This window comes from Rhinolophus sinicus, linkage group LG10 (genome assembly GCF_036562045.2).
Source record: "Rhinolophus sinicus isolate RSC01 linkage group LG10, ASM3656204v1, whole genome shotgun sequence".
Lineage (NCBI taxonomy): Eukaryota > Metazoa > Chordata > Mammalia > Chiroptera > Rhinolophidae > Rhinolophus > Rhinolophus sinicus.
In genome coordinates, this window is record NC_133759.1 from 68780730 (window position 1) to 68796715 (window position 15986).

The 15986-nt window shown below is 53.0% G+C and overlaps 1 protein-coding gene across 1 annotated transcript; it reads right to left on the bottom strand.

The window, feature by feature from the left end:
* Window positions 1–1215: 1215 nt before the first annotated feature.
* Window positions 1216–14562, bottom strand: GRM6 (glutamate metabotropic receptor 6). The gene is made up of 10 exons (XM_019719757.2): window positions 14050–14562; window positions 10884–11100; window positions 10428–10563; window positions 9704–9858; window positions 8526–8666; window positions 8215–8415; window positions 6427–6572; window positions 5713–6336; window positions 3059–3370; window positions 1216–2337 (listed from the first exon to the last, which is right to left on the bottom strand). Exons 1-10 carry the CDS (start codon window positions 14560–14562, stop codon window positions 2140–2142), a joined length of 2643 nt encoding a protein of 880 aa, XP_019575316.2. The 3' UTR covers window positions 1216–2139.
* Between the last annotated feature and the right edge of the window lie 1424 nt (window positions 14563–15986).

Genomic DNA, 15986 nt, shown 5'->3' on the forward strand with positions numbered 1-15986 from the left:
AACCATATAGCTCAGCTCTTATTCAACATTAAAGAAACCATGAGGGCAGAATGCCTTATAAATTCCACAGATGTGAAAAAGACTTTATTCAAGGGTTCAAATTGATTGATTGGACATCAGATAATGCAAAACTATGCCTGCAAATAGCAGGGGAAATCCTCAAGGAGTTGTGAACCCCACTGAGCATCACAGTAATGATCAAGGGGAGCGACCTTATGTACACATTGAACGTGGAAAATCTTCTAGAACTCAAACCTTTGACTACATTTGAGAATTCAGAAAGGAGACCACCCGAGTGAATTAAGTATGATAACACCTTTGGGAATAGAGCCCACTGCACACAGAATGGCTCATGCTGTGGCTCATGGACAAGTGGACCGATGCGAGAAGGCCGTAAAGAGAAGACAGAGTTCACCGTGCATCAGAGAACTCACACCAGAGACGCAGGTAGAAATGAGTGTGTGGAAGTCTTCAGCAGGAAGCCAGGACTCTAAGTCAGAAGTCTCACATCACAGGGAGAAATCCTCTAAATATGGAAATCATCCAAACTCTGAGTCATAAGAGTTCAGAATGGGGAAAACCACAAAAATGTAACAAATGTGGAAAAGTTTTTAACTAGAAGCCAAGATTCACTGCATATCAGAGAACTTGTCCTGGGAGAAAAACCAAAAAAATGGTACCGTGTTTCCCCAAAATAAGTCCTAACCAGAAAATAAGCCCTAGCATGATTTTTCAGGATGACATCCCCTGAACATAAGCCCTAATGCGTCTTTTGAAGCAAAAATAATATAAGACCCGGTCTTATTTTCAGGGAAACATGGTAAATGCAGGAAAACCTTCATTTGGAGATCAGAGCTCACTGAATCTACAAGTTAGTATAGGAGAAAAAGCACTGATAAGGAAAAGCCTCCAGCAAGAAAACACACTTCATTATACATCAGAAAACCCACACAGGAGAGAAGCCCTGTGAAATAATGAATTTGGGAAAGGATTCAGCCTTACATGAAACCTCATGACTAACACTGCAGAGAAACAAACCCTAGGAATGCAACATATGTGAGGAAGGAGACCCTGGACACCAAAAATGTTACTCTAAGGAGAAGACCTACTCATTTAAAGAATGTAGAAACACCTAGTCCCAAGGTCAAAACTTTTATGCGCCAGAGACTGTATAGGGAAGGGTCTCTATGTTGTATGTATGTAAAAAAAAAAAAAAAAAGAAAAGAAAAAGAAAGAGAGAGAGAGAAAGAAAGAAAGAGAAATGAACATCTACTCACTGCTAGGGCAGGCACCTTCCTCCCCATAACTCACACTCGCCTTCCAAAGAGGACTTCCCAGGGGGCACTGGGAGAGAAGTGTTTTTATATCCATCCTACGTGGAATTAACCTTCACCATGAACACCATTCTCTCTGTCACTGGTCCCAACCTGGAACTCCTGAACACAATCCCTCAACTGGCATCTCACGTCACTGAACTGCACAAGTGCATCTGATTTTCCTAAGGGTTCAGGGTCATTTAAGGGAGCACAGATGGGAAAGGAAAAAAGCTGTAGTCTGAGTGTGACATCCCCCAGATCCCAGGACAGATCCCAAGGGAAAGGCCCTTACACGAGTAACTTCATGGGGTGCACCCAGGACCACTGCTCACTCCCCTGCCCCTGCAGGCCCACCCTCTCTCACAGGGGTCGCACCCAAGGCCCCGTCCCTCTGTGCCAAGCCCATTCTGCTCAGTCCAGAATACAGACCTGTACATCTCCTATTGTGGAGACGGCTCCTCCCCCATACCAGCCCTCTAGTTCATTCTGGGATCTATACATTCTCACACACTCTCTTATCCCTAGGTTCTGGTGGTTGGTCAAGATGGAAATGTCACTCACCCTGGGCCAAGCCCAGGGACTCACTTCAACGTCTCAACTTCAGACCAGAAAGTGTGAGGGTAGTCCCTTTTTAAAAGTAGACACCTCTGGGTGGCCATTTCCCACCATGAGTAGAAAGTCTAGTCTGCAGTGAGGAAGTATGATGCTGACATGAACAGACCCCCCTCATGTGCCTGCCTGGACTCTTCACAGCTTCTACTGTGAAGCAAGGGAAAGAAAAGAAGAGAGGAGAGGGCACAACCATCCCATTCACACCCCCTCTCTATTTGGAGGCCTCTGTGTCCTCGCCCTTGGGTGAGGCTGTCATGGTGGAGGTCGCCTTGAGGCTCCGCTTCCGCTTCTGCACGTTCTGCTCCGGGTGGAACAGGATGACGTAGGCTTTGGGTACATAGAGCATGCCGAGGGACACCGACGCACTCAGGCTCAAGGACACGGTCAGTGTGGTGGTTTGGATGTAGATCTGAGCCATGGAGGAAGGAACCAGGTGGGACTCAGCCCTGTTCTCTCCCCTCCACCCCCACATAGCCTGGGAATGAGCCCTTAGGAAAAGACAACTGCATAAGCAAAGGCCTGTGGCATGAAGAAGTGGTAGTCACGGTGGCCCTGGTGTGGGCAGTAAGGAGGGTGAGTGGCATGGCACCAAGTGAACCAGTGACTGAGGGAAGAGGCTTCATTCACAAAGATTGACACTTGAGGAAATGGTCCATGTGACTAAAAGGGGCTAGAGCCTATTAATGAATGAATGAACATGTTTTCAAATGTACAAATGAATGAATGAACCGAGATTGAATAAAGGAGCAAGTAGGCAAATGAATGGATGGCAAGGATGAATATACAAATGTTCTACTATATACGTGAACAGGTGAGTGAATAATGATCAAACAAATGAACAAATCAATTAATGGATTGCCTGATATAAAGCATGTGAAGAAGTAAGTGAATAAAAAGTTAATCAATGGTAAGAAGCATGGATAAACAAATGAATGATAAACAAGGGAAGAGGGGAATGATTAAGTGCACAAGCAGAGGGACACTGGAAAGACAAATGAGTAAACAAGTATTTAAGTGCATGAATGGATCAACCAAGCAGCCATTCATACGTGTGGCTCAGCTCTTGGGACAACTGAGCCCTTCCCTTTTGTGGACAGGCAGTGGTGAAACCAACGGGAGACCCTACTTACCTTTTCAGCTGACTGGGCAGTGCCAAAGAAGATGGGCACAAAGGCCAGCCAGACGATGCAGGTGGTGTACATGGTGAAGCCGATGGGCTTGGCCTCGTTGAAGGTCTCGGGCACACCACGGGCCTTGATGGCGTACACCGTGCACGTGGCCATGAGCAGGAGGCTATAGCCCAGGCAGCCGATGAGGGACAGATCCGACATGTCACACTTGAGCACCCCTCTGGCCTGCTCTGGGTCCACCGTCCGCTGCTCCTCATAGTCAATCACACTGTGGGGGGGCTGGGCCCCCAGCCATGCCATCACTCCCACCACCTGCAGGAGCCAACACCACATCAGGGACACACTTAGCCTAGCTACCAAGTAAGGTCTCTGGCAGGTGAGGGTCCTCTTGAAGCTGCTTGGGTCTGAGAGAGCCACCGTGCAGAGGAGAGGGCCATCCAAGGGCAGACTTCCCAGGCAAAGGCCTGTGACATGGTCCAGTGGAGGTATGTGCTGGTTGGGTAAGGGGCCCCTGGATGTTCTCTTCCTGTATTCCAACCATTACTAATGCCATTTACTGAGTCCTGCAGGTGCAGTGACTACAGGCATTGTGACCCTGAATCCGTCTTCTCCATCCACAGAATGGGAACCCTCCTAATCTGCTGTGAGAACCCAGTGCCAGCTTGGAGGTGGGGCTGATGCCTGTATACTGGTTAAGGGCCAGGCCCAGCACAGATGTCTTCTCCTTACTGTCCCCTAGGCAGGCAGGCAGAATCCTCTCCATTCTGTAGATGTGAAGTGTTAGGCTGTCTCCATGAAGCAACATGGCAAACCTAGTGCCTGAGGACCCCCTTCCTTCTCCAGATCCAGAGAACTGCTGAAGGAGAGGTAATGGACTCACATGTGAGCGCACAGTGCAGCTCAGCGTGCAGGCCCCTGGGGGAGAGTAGTGAGAACATGAGCTGATGCAGGGTGGTCTGGGAGGTTATCTGAGTCGGACAGGTCCTAACAGGGAGGAGACGGAGTTTCAATTTTCTCACAGTCAGGAGACATGACCTTGAGCCAAGGGAAGCTGGAGAGAGGGAAATAAGACACCTGCATAAGACAGGTCTCTGGAAGGGCTGCCCCATACGTTCATGCAGGTCATTCCTTGCACAAGAGCACCTGATTGGGGGTGGGGGCACTAGGGGGGGCTGAAATCTAGCCACCGCTCTGGTGTTGTGCACTGGAGCAGGCTGTGTGATCCTCGAGGAAGGAACTTGTTTTAATAATTTGTGCACCTAGAAGGAGCACCTTTCTGTGCTTCTCCCAAAGGCAGGAGCTCTATGAACAAGGGACTGGTAAAATAACACCCACCCACTGTCCGGCACAGAGGCTTCTCTTAGAACAAGGCTCCAGGTAGTGGGGGAAAGTTTCCCATGAGAAACTAAAACTCAAGGCCTGAGATATGAAGGAGTAGCAACCAAAATATAAAATGTACCCCACTGATTTTGTAACCCATGTAACTGATAAAGAACTAGGACCCATGTAATGAACTCCTACAAAGTACTAACGGGACACGATCAAAGTTTAGGAACAGGCACATCACAAAGAGCACAGCTGGCAAAGGTCAGGTGGACTAGAAATTAAGTAAAGGCAAACTGAAACAACAGTGAGATACCATTTCACACCCACCGTTTTGGTAAATAACCTAGTACAGTTTAACGTGTGCCTGCCTCTTTGAAAGGGCCCAGGGTTTCCAGAAATGAGGGCATAATATGGGGAGTCCTTAGGTGAGCTGGGGTCACTGAATATAGCCTAAGCATATGTCCTGGGATGAGGTGCACCATGGGGGTTCCAGGCAGTGAGGCCGTGAGGTGCCATTTCTGGATGAGCTGGGCTGAGATTCTGTCCCTGACTGGAAGCTCACATTACACCTGCAGGAGGACAACAGCACTCCCAGCCATGGAGAACCCTGTGCACGGAGCCTGTGGGTGGGAACAGACATGGTGTACGCATCGCTGGGTGGGGAGAACGGCTCACCTGGAGTGGAGAGCATGCTGTGTCAAAATGAGCTGAGCCAGAGCCCTCCAACTGGCGCTGAGAACCTGGCTGGCTCTGCAGTGTCACACAATGTCACACACACCTTTCTCTTAGCATAGAAAACACCCAGACCATGGAGTCATTTCCAAAGCTGTGGTATTACTGTCTTAGAGAAAGACCCATAGCAAGTCTGCTTTTGCTGCATATACATCATGAAATCTGGCCATTCATGGAGCGCGGTGCTGCCCTCCAGGGACATCATTGGAGCCCGTGCCTCTAGTCAGGAGGCAGCAGTAACTCCCTTATGGAAACAGATTCTTTGCTCGAGGAAAATTAATCAGGTATTTCTTTGCTCTATTTTTATATGGGAGGCAAATTATGGCAGAGCAAATTCAGTTTATGATACTAATTTCGTTGTTTTACAGAAAAAAAGCTAGAAGCTAGTGCCCTGGCCTTACTGACCCACTTTCCTTCCAAGAGGATGCAGGGGAAAGGCTGCTCTTACCTAGTTCTCCTCACGGGAGAACAGCAGGGCCCTGTCTCTCGAGGCTTTCTATTTTTTAAACATGGAAACCAAAACTGAAGAATAACTCTCTGATTTTTTAAGTGGAGGTCGGTGCCCCGCCCATAACTGCAGGAGCCTGAGGACCCACCTGCACGGAGGTGAGGCTGAAGGTGATGACAAGCTGCGAGGTGGGGCTGATGAAGGGCGGGGGCGTGACGGAGCGCGTTCCCTGCTCGAAGATGCGGTAGATGCGGTTGGTCTTGGTGAACAGGGCGGAGTAGCTGAGAGTGGTGCCCAGGCCGAGGAAGAGCCTCCGGGCCGCGCAGACGGCCGCCCCAGGCTCGGCCACCATGAGGAAGGTGGTGGCATAGACCAGGAAGGTGCCGCTGAGCAGCACGTAGCTGAGCTCACGGCCCGAGGCCCTGACGATTGGCGTGTTGTTGTGCCGCACGAAGGTGACCACCACTACAGTGGTGGCCGTGATGCCCAGCACGGCCAGGAGGAGCGGCGGCGCGGCCCAGGGCGAGGCCCAGGTGAGGCGGACCACGGGTGTGGGGCGGCAGCCCGTGCGGTTGTGCGTGGGCCGCATGTCGCCCGGGCAGGCCTCGCACGTGAACTCATCTGCCTGGAAGCGGTACCCGTCGCAGGCCTCGCAGTGCCAGCAGCAGGGCACACCTTTCACCATCTTCTTTCGCTCACCCGGCCCACAGGGGAGGCTGCACTGAGATGGCGGCACCTCCCGGGGGTCCCCCGACCACTGCAGGGCGTCTACCTACGACACAGGACACAGGGCCTGTGATTGCTGCCCCAGGAGTGGGGGGGCCACCCCCCCCTCTCCAGGAACTCAGCCTGTGCCACTCACATCCAGCCTGAGGGTCTCCGCCCACTGGCCCACCGCCTGGTAGCCGCCGCTGCCCGCACTGCCGTTGGCCGCCTGGTACTGGAAGATGTCGTATCTCCCCGGCGCATCCCCGTTCTCGTTGAACATCACCGGGGTTCCCGCGCTGCCTGGAGGGAAAGCCTGGCATCCTCAGCTGGTTCTCCAGCCCATGGAAGCCAGCCTCCTGGAGAGCCCCGAGTATCAGCCAGGATAAAGGAAGAGCTCAACAAGCATGCAAAGATGCTCACTGGCATCAGGGAAAGGCCCATCAAGCCACTGTGAGGTACCACCTCATGCCCATTAGGACAGTGGTGGCCCAAGCAACAGAAAATAACAAGGATCAGCAAGGACTTGGAGAAATTGGCACTCTTGTGCACTGCTGGTGGGAATGTAAAAGGGTGCAGTCACTGTGGAAAACAGTAGGGCGGTTCCACAAAAAAATAAACACAGAATTACCACCTGATCCAGCAATTCCACTTCCAGGTATCTATCCAAAAGAATTGACGCAGGAACTCGAAGAGATACTGGCACACGTGTTCATAGCAGCATATTCACAATAGCCAAAAGGTGGAAGTAATTTAAATGTTTGTTGGGAGTTGGATGGATAAATGAAATGTGGCATATCCACACAATGGAACACTATTCATTCTTAAAAAGGAAATTCAGACACATGTACAATGTGGATGAACCTGGGAGATGAACCTTGTGCTAAGTGAAATAAGCCAGTCACTAAAAGGCAAATACTGCATGATTCCACCCATCCGAGGTATTTAGAGGAGTCAAGTTCATAGAAACAGAAAGTAGGGTGGTGGGTGCCAGGGGCTGGGTGGGGGGGAATGGGAAATTGTTGTTTAATGGGAAGAGAGTTTCAGTTTTGCAAGATGAAAAGAGTTCTGGAGATGGGTTGCACAACAATGTATACGACTAAACTACACTTCAAAGTAGTTAGGACGGTAAGTATATATTATGCTATGTGTATGTTACCACAATTACAAAATAAAAAAGAAAGCTTAAGTGTCCAGGTGAAAGGATGAGTTCAGACTTGCACAAAGGTCTGTGTGTTGGCATGAAATTTGTACCAATTTGAACAATCAACTTGACTTCTTTTAGAAGCTTGTTCTATGAGCTTGTAGAGCTGGTCTGGAGTGAAATTGAGTTGCACTGTTTAGCGGAGAGCTTGGAAAATAGAAAGCACTCCATATTTGGTGGAATATAGAGCTTTACTTTTGTAAAGGATAGCAATTGTACAAGTGCACCTCTCCCCACAAGCCAAGTCTGTCTGGGCCCTTTCAGAAGTGTAGCCAGGCCCCTGGGGGTCCAAGGGATGCATCGCACTCCTGCCTTGTGCTCAGGACCTTGCTGGGACAGCGTCTGGAGGCCCGAGACTCAGAGTGGGCAGCACGTGCACAGTCCCTCCTCACACATGCATGGTGTCCCATGTGTGCCCGAGAGACCAGATGCTTCCAAACTCTGTGCAGTGGAGGCGAGAGTTGTGTGTGACCTGCTGAGGGTTCCAGGCAGAAGGGGTAGCAGAGAAGTTCCCCAGCACCTGAATTGTGCAAGTTGGGGGAGGGAGTACTGAAGCCAAGGAAAAGAGGAGTGTTAAGAAGTGCCCAGAACTTGGCTCAAGTCCCCAGCTCTCAGGCCCAGGCGCTCCCTACACCATGCTGCCTCTCCCATCCCTTGATCCTGACTCATCCCAGGTCACACGGAGAAATCTATCCCAGTGGGCTTCCCTTTACTCTCGCAGGGACCCTGGCACCCACTCACCATTGAAGCGGACAGCTCGAATATACTGCAGCAGCATCTGCCCATCGGTGGGCTCCATTGCGGGGCACAGGCCTGTGTGCCCAGGACAGAGAGCCTGGTGCATGCTGTGCAGGGCGTGGGCAATGGCGTACACGGCGTCGATCACAAACTGCACCTTCCCTTCCTGCTCATACGCAGAGTCCCGGCCAATGCGTTCCTCACCTGCCCTAGGGATGCCCAGAGGAAGTGTGCCTGGCCCCCAAGTGCCTAGCTTGGCCTCCCACCATCTTCCTCGTCTCCCTCGCCACCTCACCACCCTGTGCAGCTCTCACCTGTGCATATGCGGGTGGAGTCATCTGACTGGGCACCTGAGCTGGTCAGTTTGCAGTTAAAATTATCTTCCCAGAACTCTGCGAACCAGATGTTCCGGCGGTTGTTCTCCAGGGAGCGGGTCATGAAGTACTGGTCAAATCCTGAGAGGGATGACGGAGAAGGGTGGCAACCATGAGCCAGCCATGGTTCTCCTGTGTGCCTTCACCACTTCCTCACTTTGCAGCTAGGAGTGGCCATGCAACCATCTGGGGACCCCAGGGTAGAACTTGCAAACTCAGAGCCTCACCACATGAAAGATTTTTATGCTGCCCCTTCTTTCCTGGTTAGGGTGCTGCTGTGCAGATGTAATGGGTGGAGCTTCAGCAGCCACTTTGTAAATATGATGCCACAAGCATGAAGACAGAGCAACCCCAGACGATGGTGAAACAGAAGCAAGGAGAGAGCTCAGGGCTTTGAGGACATAACTGACTCACTGCCCCGAGCCTAAAGTTCCTTACTTTCAAACCTCTTGTCTTGTGAAGAAATACCTCTATTGCTAAAACTACACTGTCTAGTTTGCCACCTGCAACTGAATGCATTCTAATGGAAAAGAGTGTGAGGGTAGGTGTACACCCCCAAGAGGTATCAGTGTGGGTGTCAGGGCTCAGCCTTATAAGGGTCCGTGCTTCATAAACAGCCTTGAAACCCTCATCAAAGTGTCTTCAGTTCAGACTTTGGGAAAGAAAAAGAGCAATACTGTTGTAAAGTGAACACCCCTACTGGATTCCTCCAGATGTTCACAGGTGGGGAGGGAAAGGCCTCATCACTTTGATCAGCAGGACAGTATGTCCCACATCCTTGTTTTTTCTCTCTCCCATCCACACCCTCCAATCACAGTGCTCTTGGCAGAACCAGAAATATAGGCACTGAATTAAAAACCAAAACAAAAAACACAAACTAAAAATTCTTCACGCTGTGGGGTGGGTGTGCTTTTCCTCATCTGCCAGCTCATTCAAACACTGTTTGGAGGGAGGGATGTATTGTCAGAATCTGAGTCATAGAGCCTGGGAATCCTAGAAGGGGCCTGGATCACAGTACAATTTTACAAATGGGGGAATGAGTGCCCTAAGAGGAGCTAATTGGGAAGGACAGCAGGGGTGGAGACAGCAGGGGTGGGGAAGGGCGTTTCTGAGCTCACCGTCGATGGAGGACCTTTTGGGCAGGATGGTGACAGCACCCACCACCACATCCTCCAGGTTCAGGATGGGTGAGGTCTTGGCTCCCCAGCTGTCTGAGCCGACCCACAGGAAGTGGCCAGTCAGGTTGGCCAGGCGTGTAGCCTCTAGGACCCTCCTGGTAGGAACAGGGCTGGTGGTGAGTAAGGGCCTGAGCTCTTCCTCCAGCTTAGCCCTACTCACTTCCCATTCCCCTCTCAACACCTATCCCATTCCACATCACTCCTCAGACCCTCACTTATCAGGAACATGGGGTATCAGGTATTTACACTTGTGCTGGGCCTCTTGGGTAGTCAGGGCCCCGGGCCTGCCCTCTGGCTCCACGCACTGCACCCACTTCACGCTGCCTGGAAGGGCTCCTGCTGGCTCTGCCCCTGGGGTCCTTCCTGATGCTCAGATTCTGCACTTCGATGTGCCCACAGGCCCCCCACTGCGAATTCTACCGATGGACACGTGTTCTTGTGTGCTTCCCTGGCTAGATTTGGAGCATCTCCACCCAGACTGGGCTTGGTTCATTTCTGGGAGCACCAGACAGTGAGGGCAGCAGCAGAAGTGTGCAGGGGGAGGGAGGGTGAGAAAGAGGCAAAGGGAGAAAGGAAGGATATGCATGTGCGGATGTGTGAGGAGGCAAGGCCTTCAAGGAGAGTATCTGAAGAACTCAGTGACCTCCGGCACCATCCGTCCCACCTGATGTCATCCTCGTTGGCAAAGATGATGATGCCACGGGCATTGGGCGTCTCCATGAGTCGCCTGATCACCTTGTTGAATTCTCCTGGCTTTGGTTCTCTGGGAATCTTGATGGACTGGGCAATACAGACTCCCCCTGGGTGTCCGGGTGCCAAAGTTAGCTTTCGTCCATCCCACCCAACCCCAGGGGCTGCTGCTGCACATGACTGTGTAGTATGATTGCTCTGCGGCCTGGCTAGGGGTCTGCAGGGGTGAGGCCAGCCTGGGCCCCATCAAGCCGTGAGGCAGGGGCTGAGTCCTCTGAAGGAAAGGGGTATCCGCCCACAGAGGACACCATCCACACTCCCGACCATGGACCCCGTGCTCCCAACTCATGGCTTCTGCCCCGTTTGATGGTCCCTGCCTCACCCTTCTGTAGGCTCCTTGGTGCCTCTGACCCTTCTGCCCCCCGCTCACCAGCCTCGCGGGAGATCTGTACAAAGGCCTCGACCCCGCTCTCGCCATAGTTGCCCTCGGAGGCCAGTGTGGACACATAGTTCCATCCCAGTGCCTGCACAATATCCACCATGGCCTGGGCCTGGTAGGAGTCGGGCGGCACCACTCGGGAGAAGAAGTCGTAGCGTGTGGAGTCGCTGAGCTCAGGAGCCGTGGAGGCGTAGCTGATCTGAGGGATCTGGAGGGGGGAGGATACCTGAGCTGTGGCTCAAGGGTCAGTAACCTCAGGAAGGGAGGGCAACGGGGACTCAGAACACAGGTGGGGGCACGGAAGCTTCAGGGTAGGGAGCTGAGAACCAGCTGGAGTGGCCAGTAGGTGTGGGAAAGACCTGCATCTTGTAAGTCGGTCTGATGGAATAGGGGAGGTCTGAGGGGAGAGGGCATGGCCACAACATACAGTTGTGCAGGTGTGTCTGAGCAAAGGCAAGGTGGGAGCTCAATTGCAGCCTGCAGCCCATCCAACTGCTAAGCACAGGCTGTCTGCCCTGGAAAGGGACATCCTTGTCAGCCCCACAGGTGACAAATTTTCCTAATTCACACCAAGAGGTGAACTGTGTGGACAAGGACAGGCCCAGGAGGGGTCAGAGCAGCCAGGTGAGCTGGGGAGGGGCGTGTATTCAGGGGCCTAGTGCAAGGGCCTGTCTGGTACTGGGTTTACCTGTGTGCATTAGAGTGACTGATGGCAGGAATGAAGAGGGGGAGCTAATGCAGGAGAGGCCTGCAGGGCAGCCATGTGCAAGGTGAGGGGAGAAGGCTGAGCCATCTGGAAGAGGGAGGCCAGCAGTGAGAGGGGCAAATCAGAACCATATTAAAGACAGTCACTATGGAAACAGCAAGTGGGAGCTGGTGGAGGTCATGGGGCGGTTCTGGAAGGAGGGAGTGGGCTGGGCTGGGGAGACAGGGTTGTTTGCAGTGGGACAGAAGCAAAGTGTGGAGTGCAAAGGTCTATGGAAAGGGGAGTGTACAGCAAAAGGGTCAGGGAAGGAAAGAGGGAGGAAGGATGGATGAGAGGGAGAAAAACAAGAAGAAAGACAAAGAAAGAGGGGAAGTCAGAGAAAAGGAGGCAGAGAAAGGCATGCTGGCTGCAGTATATTAGTAAGTGCCATAGACACTTTAGTTTCCTCTTCAGAAAAGCCTTCCCATACGTTGACCCTCCTGAGAGCACAGGATGTGGTTGAGAAGTGAACTCAGAAGCTCTCGTCTTTGCTTCTGGACCAAGAATTGCAAAGCAGCCCCGGACGGAGCAAAATCTGGCCCATGGTTGCTCTTTGTGCACTGTGTCTTCATTTAAAATTTTTTGAATTAGTAACCAGTGTCCAAAGTCTGGGGGTGCGGCACCACCTCAGTCTTGGACTGAGCTGGCAGCAGTGGGCCCTGGGCTCACAGGGTTGTGGGGACAGAGCCCCAGGAAGCAGTTTCCAGGCTCTCGGCCTCACATAGACAGGTGCTGGCTCAGGTAGTAAATGGCCATCAATGTGATTGGATGGCCATCAGCTGTGGCTAGTTGGCCGTCAGCTGTAACCAGTGAGCCATTGGCCACTAATATAACTGCCGTGTCTACGCTAGCAAAAAAAAAGAGAGAGAAAGAATGGGGGCTAGCAAGAAGGTGGCGGCTGGGCTGGCAAGCGTGGATGGCGGTTTGCAGACAGTGTGGATCCAGCCTCCAGTGAGAGTATAGTGCCGCCAGAGAGAATATAGTGGTATGACTCCCCTACCTATGGCTCCATGGGTGTTCCTTTTTGGCCTCACCATATCCTGCGTTCTTATGGGGGGAGCGAGACCAGAGACCCCACCGGACTCCCCGCACGACAGGGTCCTGCTCACTCAGCTACAGTCCCCACCTGGACCCCAAAGTTCCCTGAATTTGAGATCTCTGCCTAGAGGGAGAGAGACAGAAACCAGAACTCCAGGCAGGAAAGAGGCTACAGCCCACAAATGTCAACAGACATGAGCTGGTGAGACAAAGATACCCCCCCCACACACACACACACACTGAGCAGTCACACAACCTCTTTCAGTGCCAACTAGAAGGTGCAGCTGTGTGCTCTGCACAAATGCTGCGGCCCAGCAGAAACGGGTGAGAGGAGTAAAGTGGATGCAGGTGATGGAAGGGGGCCCAGAGCAAACCCCACCTAGTGCCTCGGGGCAGGAGCAGAGGCCACTCCTGGGAGAATCAGTAAAACTCAGTAAAGAGAAGTCCTCTACCCTAGCCAGATGGAAGCAAAGACTTCTACTCTTCTCAGAAAGATGAAAGGACAGAGACACCCCATCACGAACCCCAATAAAACTGTCCCAGAAGACTGCTCCCCAGAATGTACAGAAAATTCCCCACATTCTAATGCCAAAGGCCCCCTAATCCATGATTCCTATGCCCCCCAAATTACTGCCCCCCCCAGATTGCAAGGAAGGTGCTGCTTCCCACAGAAGACAGACCCCCAGAGATGAGGGCATGGCAGGGACTGTCTAAGCATTCCCCACAGGGCAGGGTGCTGGAGATAAGCACTCTAGAAAGCAGACCCCACTGTTGCCCCTTAAGTGACCGTTAGAGACAGACATTTTGAAATTGAATTTAAACTATGATCAAAAAGGAGGAGCGAGGTCCAGGACTTTACAGGCCCAACCACCCCCCAGAGCAGCCAGGAGCTCGTCCCAATTGCCAGTCGCCCCACAGGAAGGAGGGCCCTGATTCCAGGGACAACTGGTTCCTCATCACTCAGAGCTCTCCAGAGCCCACGGTCAGGACCTCCTTGCACCGCTGCGCAGGGTGTGCCCAAAACGAAGACACCGGAACAAGAGGTCCAGTGGGGGCTAAAGTCCAGGTCGCCGTGCTCTAGCTGTATCCTGCGGGAAGGGGCCGCCTATCAGAGGATGGGGGTACGCTTCTTTAATTCACACAAAGGACTGTGTGTGCGGGCGGCAGCCATGGGAGGGCGCCAGAGCAGTCAAGGGAGGCCTGAGTGGTGGAGTGAACCTGATTCCGGCTCGTGTCTGGCCGGACCCACAGGGTTTCTCGGAAGCAGCTGTTTGTGAATTGGAGTGATTTCTCCAAGGCGACTAGACCTCCGCCACCCCAAGGGCGAGGACGGGAGAGAGGGGCTGGACACCGAACACGGCCCGCGGGCCTCACCGCAAACAGGCGCAGCACGTTGGCGACCATGATGGAGACGGAGCTGGCCGAGGCGCCCACCACAGCCACTACGCGCTCGGGGGGCGCGGCGCGCAGCGGGGTAACGCCGCCCGGGCAGCGCACGGCCGCCTCGTCGCGGTCGCCGCGGCCGCGGATCAGCGCTTGCACGAAGCTCAGCGCCTGCTCCAGCGCGTAAGTGTCGCGCGAACAGGTGTCGAGCAACCGCGCTCCCAGGCGCACTCCGGGGAGCAGCTCCGGGTCGGCGTTAACGCGGTCCAGCGCGTACAGCATGGCTTCCAGCCGATGCACGCCCTGCTCCTTCTTCAGCGGTCCGCACGCCCTGCCCGCCGCGCCCCGCGCGTGCACCGGGAACAGGCCGCCCAGCGTGAGGCCTCCCGCCAGGCGCACCGAGCCCGCCGCGCCCGCCGCGCCCGCCTGCGCCAGCAGCAGCATCAGCAGAGACGGCAGCAGCGCCAGCAGCGGCGGTTCCAGGGCGCTCCGGGACCGGGCCATTGACTCGCTCGCTGGCTGCGGGAGAAGAGCGGGCGGGGAGGAGAACAGAACCGGAGAACGCTCTGAGCGCCTGGCCGGGGAGTACTGGGGCAACGGGAGCCCCGGGGCCTGGGGAGGCGCGCAGTAAATGTGAGCTGAATCAATCAGAGAAGAGGTGTGATATGAACTCAGCTCCCTTCCCCTGCCTCCCCCTCGCTCTCAACACGCTCTGAACCTTATCACAAGGGTCTCCTGCCTGACCACTGTCTCCAACGCGCCAGTCCTGGGTAGCTCTTCCTGGGACCGACTCCCGGCGCACACCCAGGTCCCAGTCCGTAGCCACACTCACCTGCGCCAGCCGCTGGCTTTCGGGTCAGGACGCGGCTGTGACAGATGCAGAGGGCCCCGAGTAAGCGAGAGAGGATTTAAGGATTGTGGGGAAGGGATGAGAGGCTGCCCTGAGGGGGGTGTGCAAAACTGGTTCTGGCCACATATTTCCCTTCCTCTCCTATCCCTGGGTCTGTTTCCTCCCTGTGTTTGGATGTGTGTCTAACCTGCTTCTTTCTGGCTGTTTGTCTCCCCGGCTGTCTGTGACACACATACTCTGCCCTTCTCTCTCTCTTGGTTTCTTTGTCTGTTTCTCTCTCTAGCTCTATCTCTACCTTTCTTTCTCTCTCTCCCTTTCTGTCTCTCTTCTCTTTCTGTCTCTCTGTGTCAAGTTTTCTTTCTTTCTTTGCCTCTCAGTGTCAGCCTTTCTCTGTCTGTTTCTCCCTCTCTTTCCTGGCTACCAGTCTCTTAACTCCAGCTGTCTAATGTACTTCCCAACTTTCTCCTTGCAAAACCCTGCAGTAAACCTGTGAGTGGAGGGAAAAAGGAATACAGGCCGAGTGAGCTGAGTGGACCTAAACAGGAAGAGGGAGAACAGGCCTGAGCAGGAAGCAACCATAACAAGCAGACCTTTAACATTGGCAAGGACTCTGCTTAACACACACAACAACCCTGCAAAGGAGAGACTTTAACCATCAGCCCGATTTTGTTGATAGGGAAATAGAGACCTCAACGAGTTAAGGGACTTGCCCAAGGTCACACAATTGGCATGTGTCAGCATCAGGATCGCACCCAGGTTGGTGTAAAACCACCAGCCTGCATGGCCTCTGATGGAAGTGATATGGGAGCGCCCCCCCATAAAAGTTTTAAGTCCTCTCACTATAGGAATTTCAAGTCTCCTTTTCCCTAGTTTCTTAGCTCCCTAGCCCCATGTCTTAATCACTTTTCAAACTAGTTTCTTAACACGTTGTGTACAGATCACGAGAATCTTCGTTTTTTTCTGAGCCATGCGTTAAGGACGGATAACGAGACTTCTCGTTTTTACTGTTGACTCTTTTTACTTTGCACATTTTATTGAATTATATGTGTTTCGTTAATAACCAAGGAAGCTGCTTTCT

Bases quoted from the DNA above. Each gene is read 5' to 3' on its own strand.
- GRM6 (XM_019719757.2), bottom strand. From the start codon at position 14,562: ATGGCCCGGTCCCGGAGCGCCCTGGAACCGCCGCTGCTGGCGCTGCTG. The intron at 11,101-14,049 runs GTGAGGCCCGCG...TCCCCCCTCCAG, and splicing joins ACGTGCTGCGCCTGTTTGCG to ATCCCTCAGATCAGCTACGC. The intron at 2,338-3,058 runs GTAAGTAGGGTC...TCCATGGCTCAG, and splicing joins CTGCCCAGTCAGCTGAAAAG to ATCTACATCCAAACCACCAC.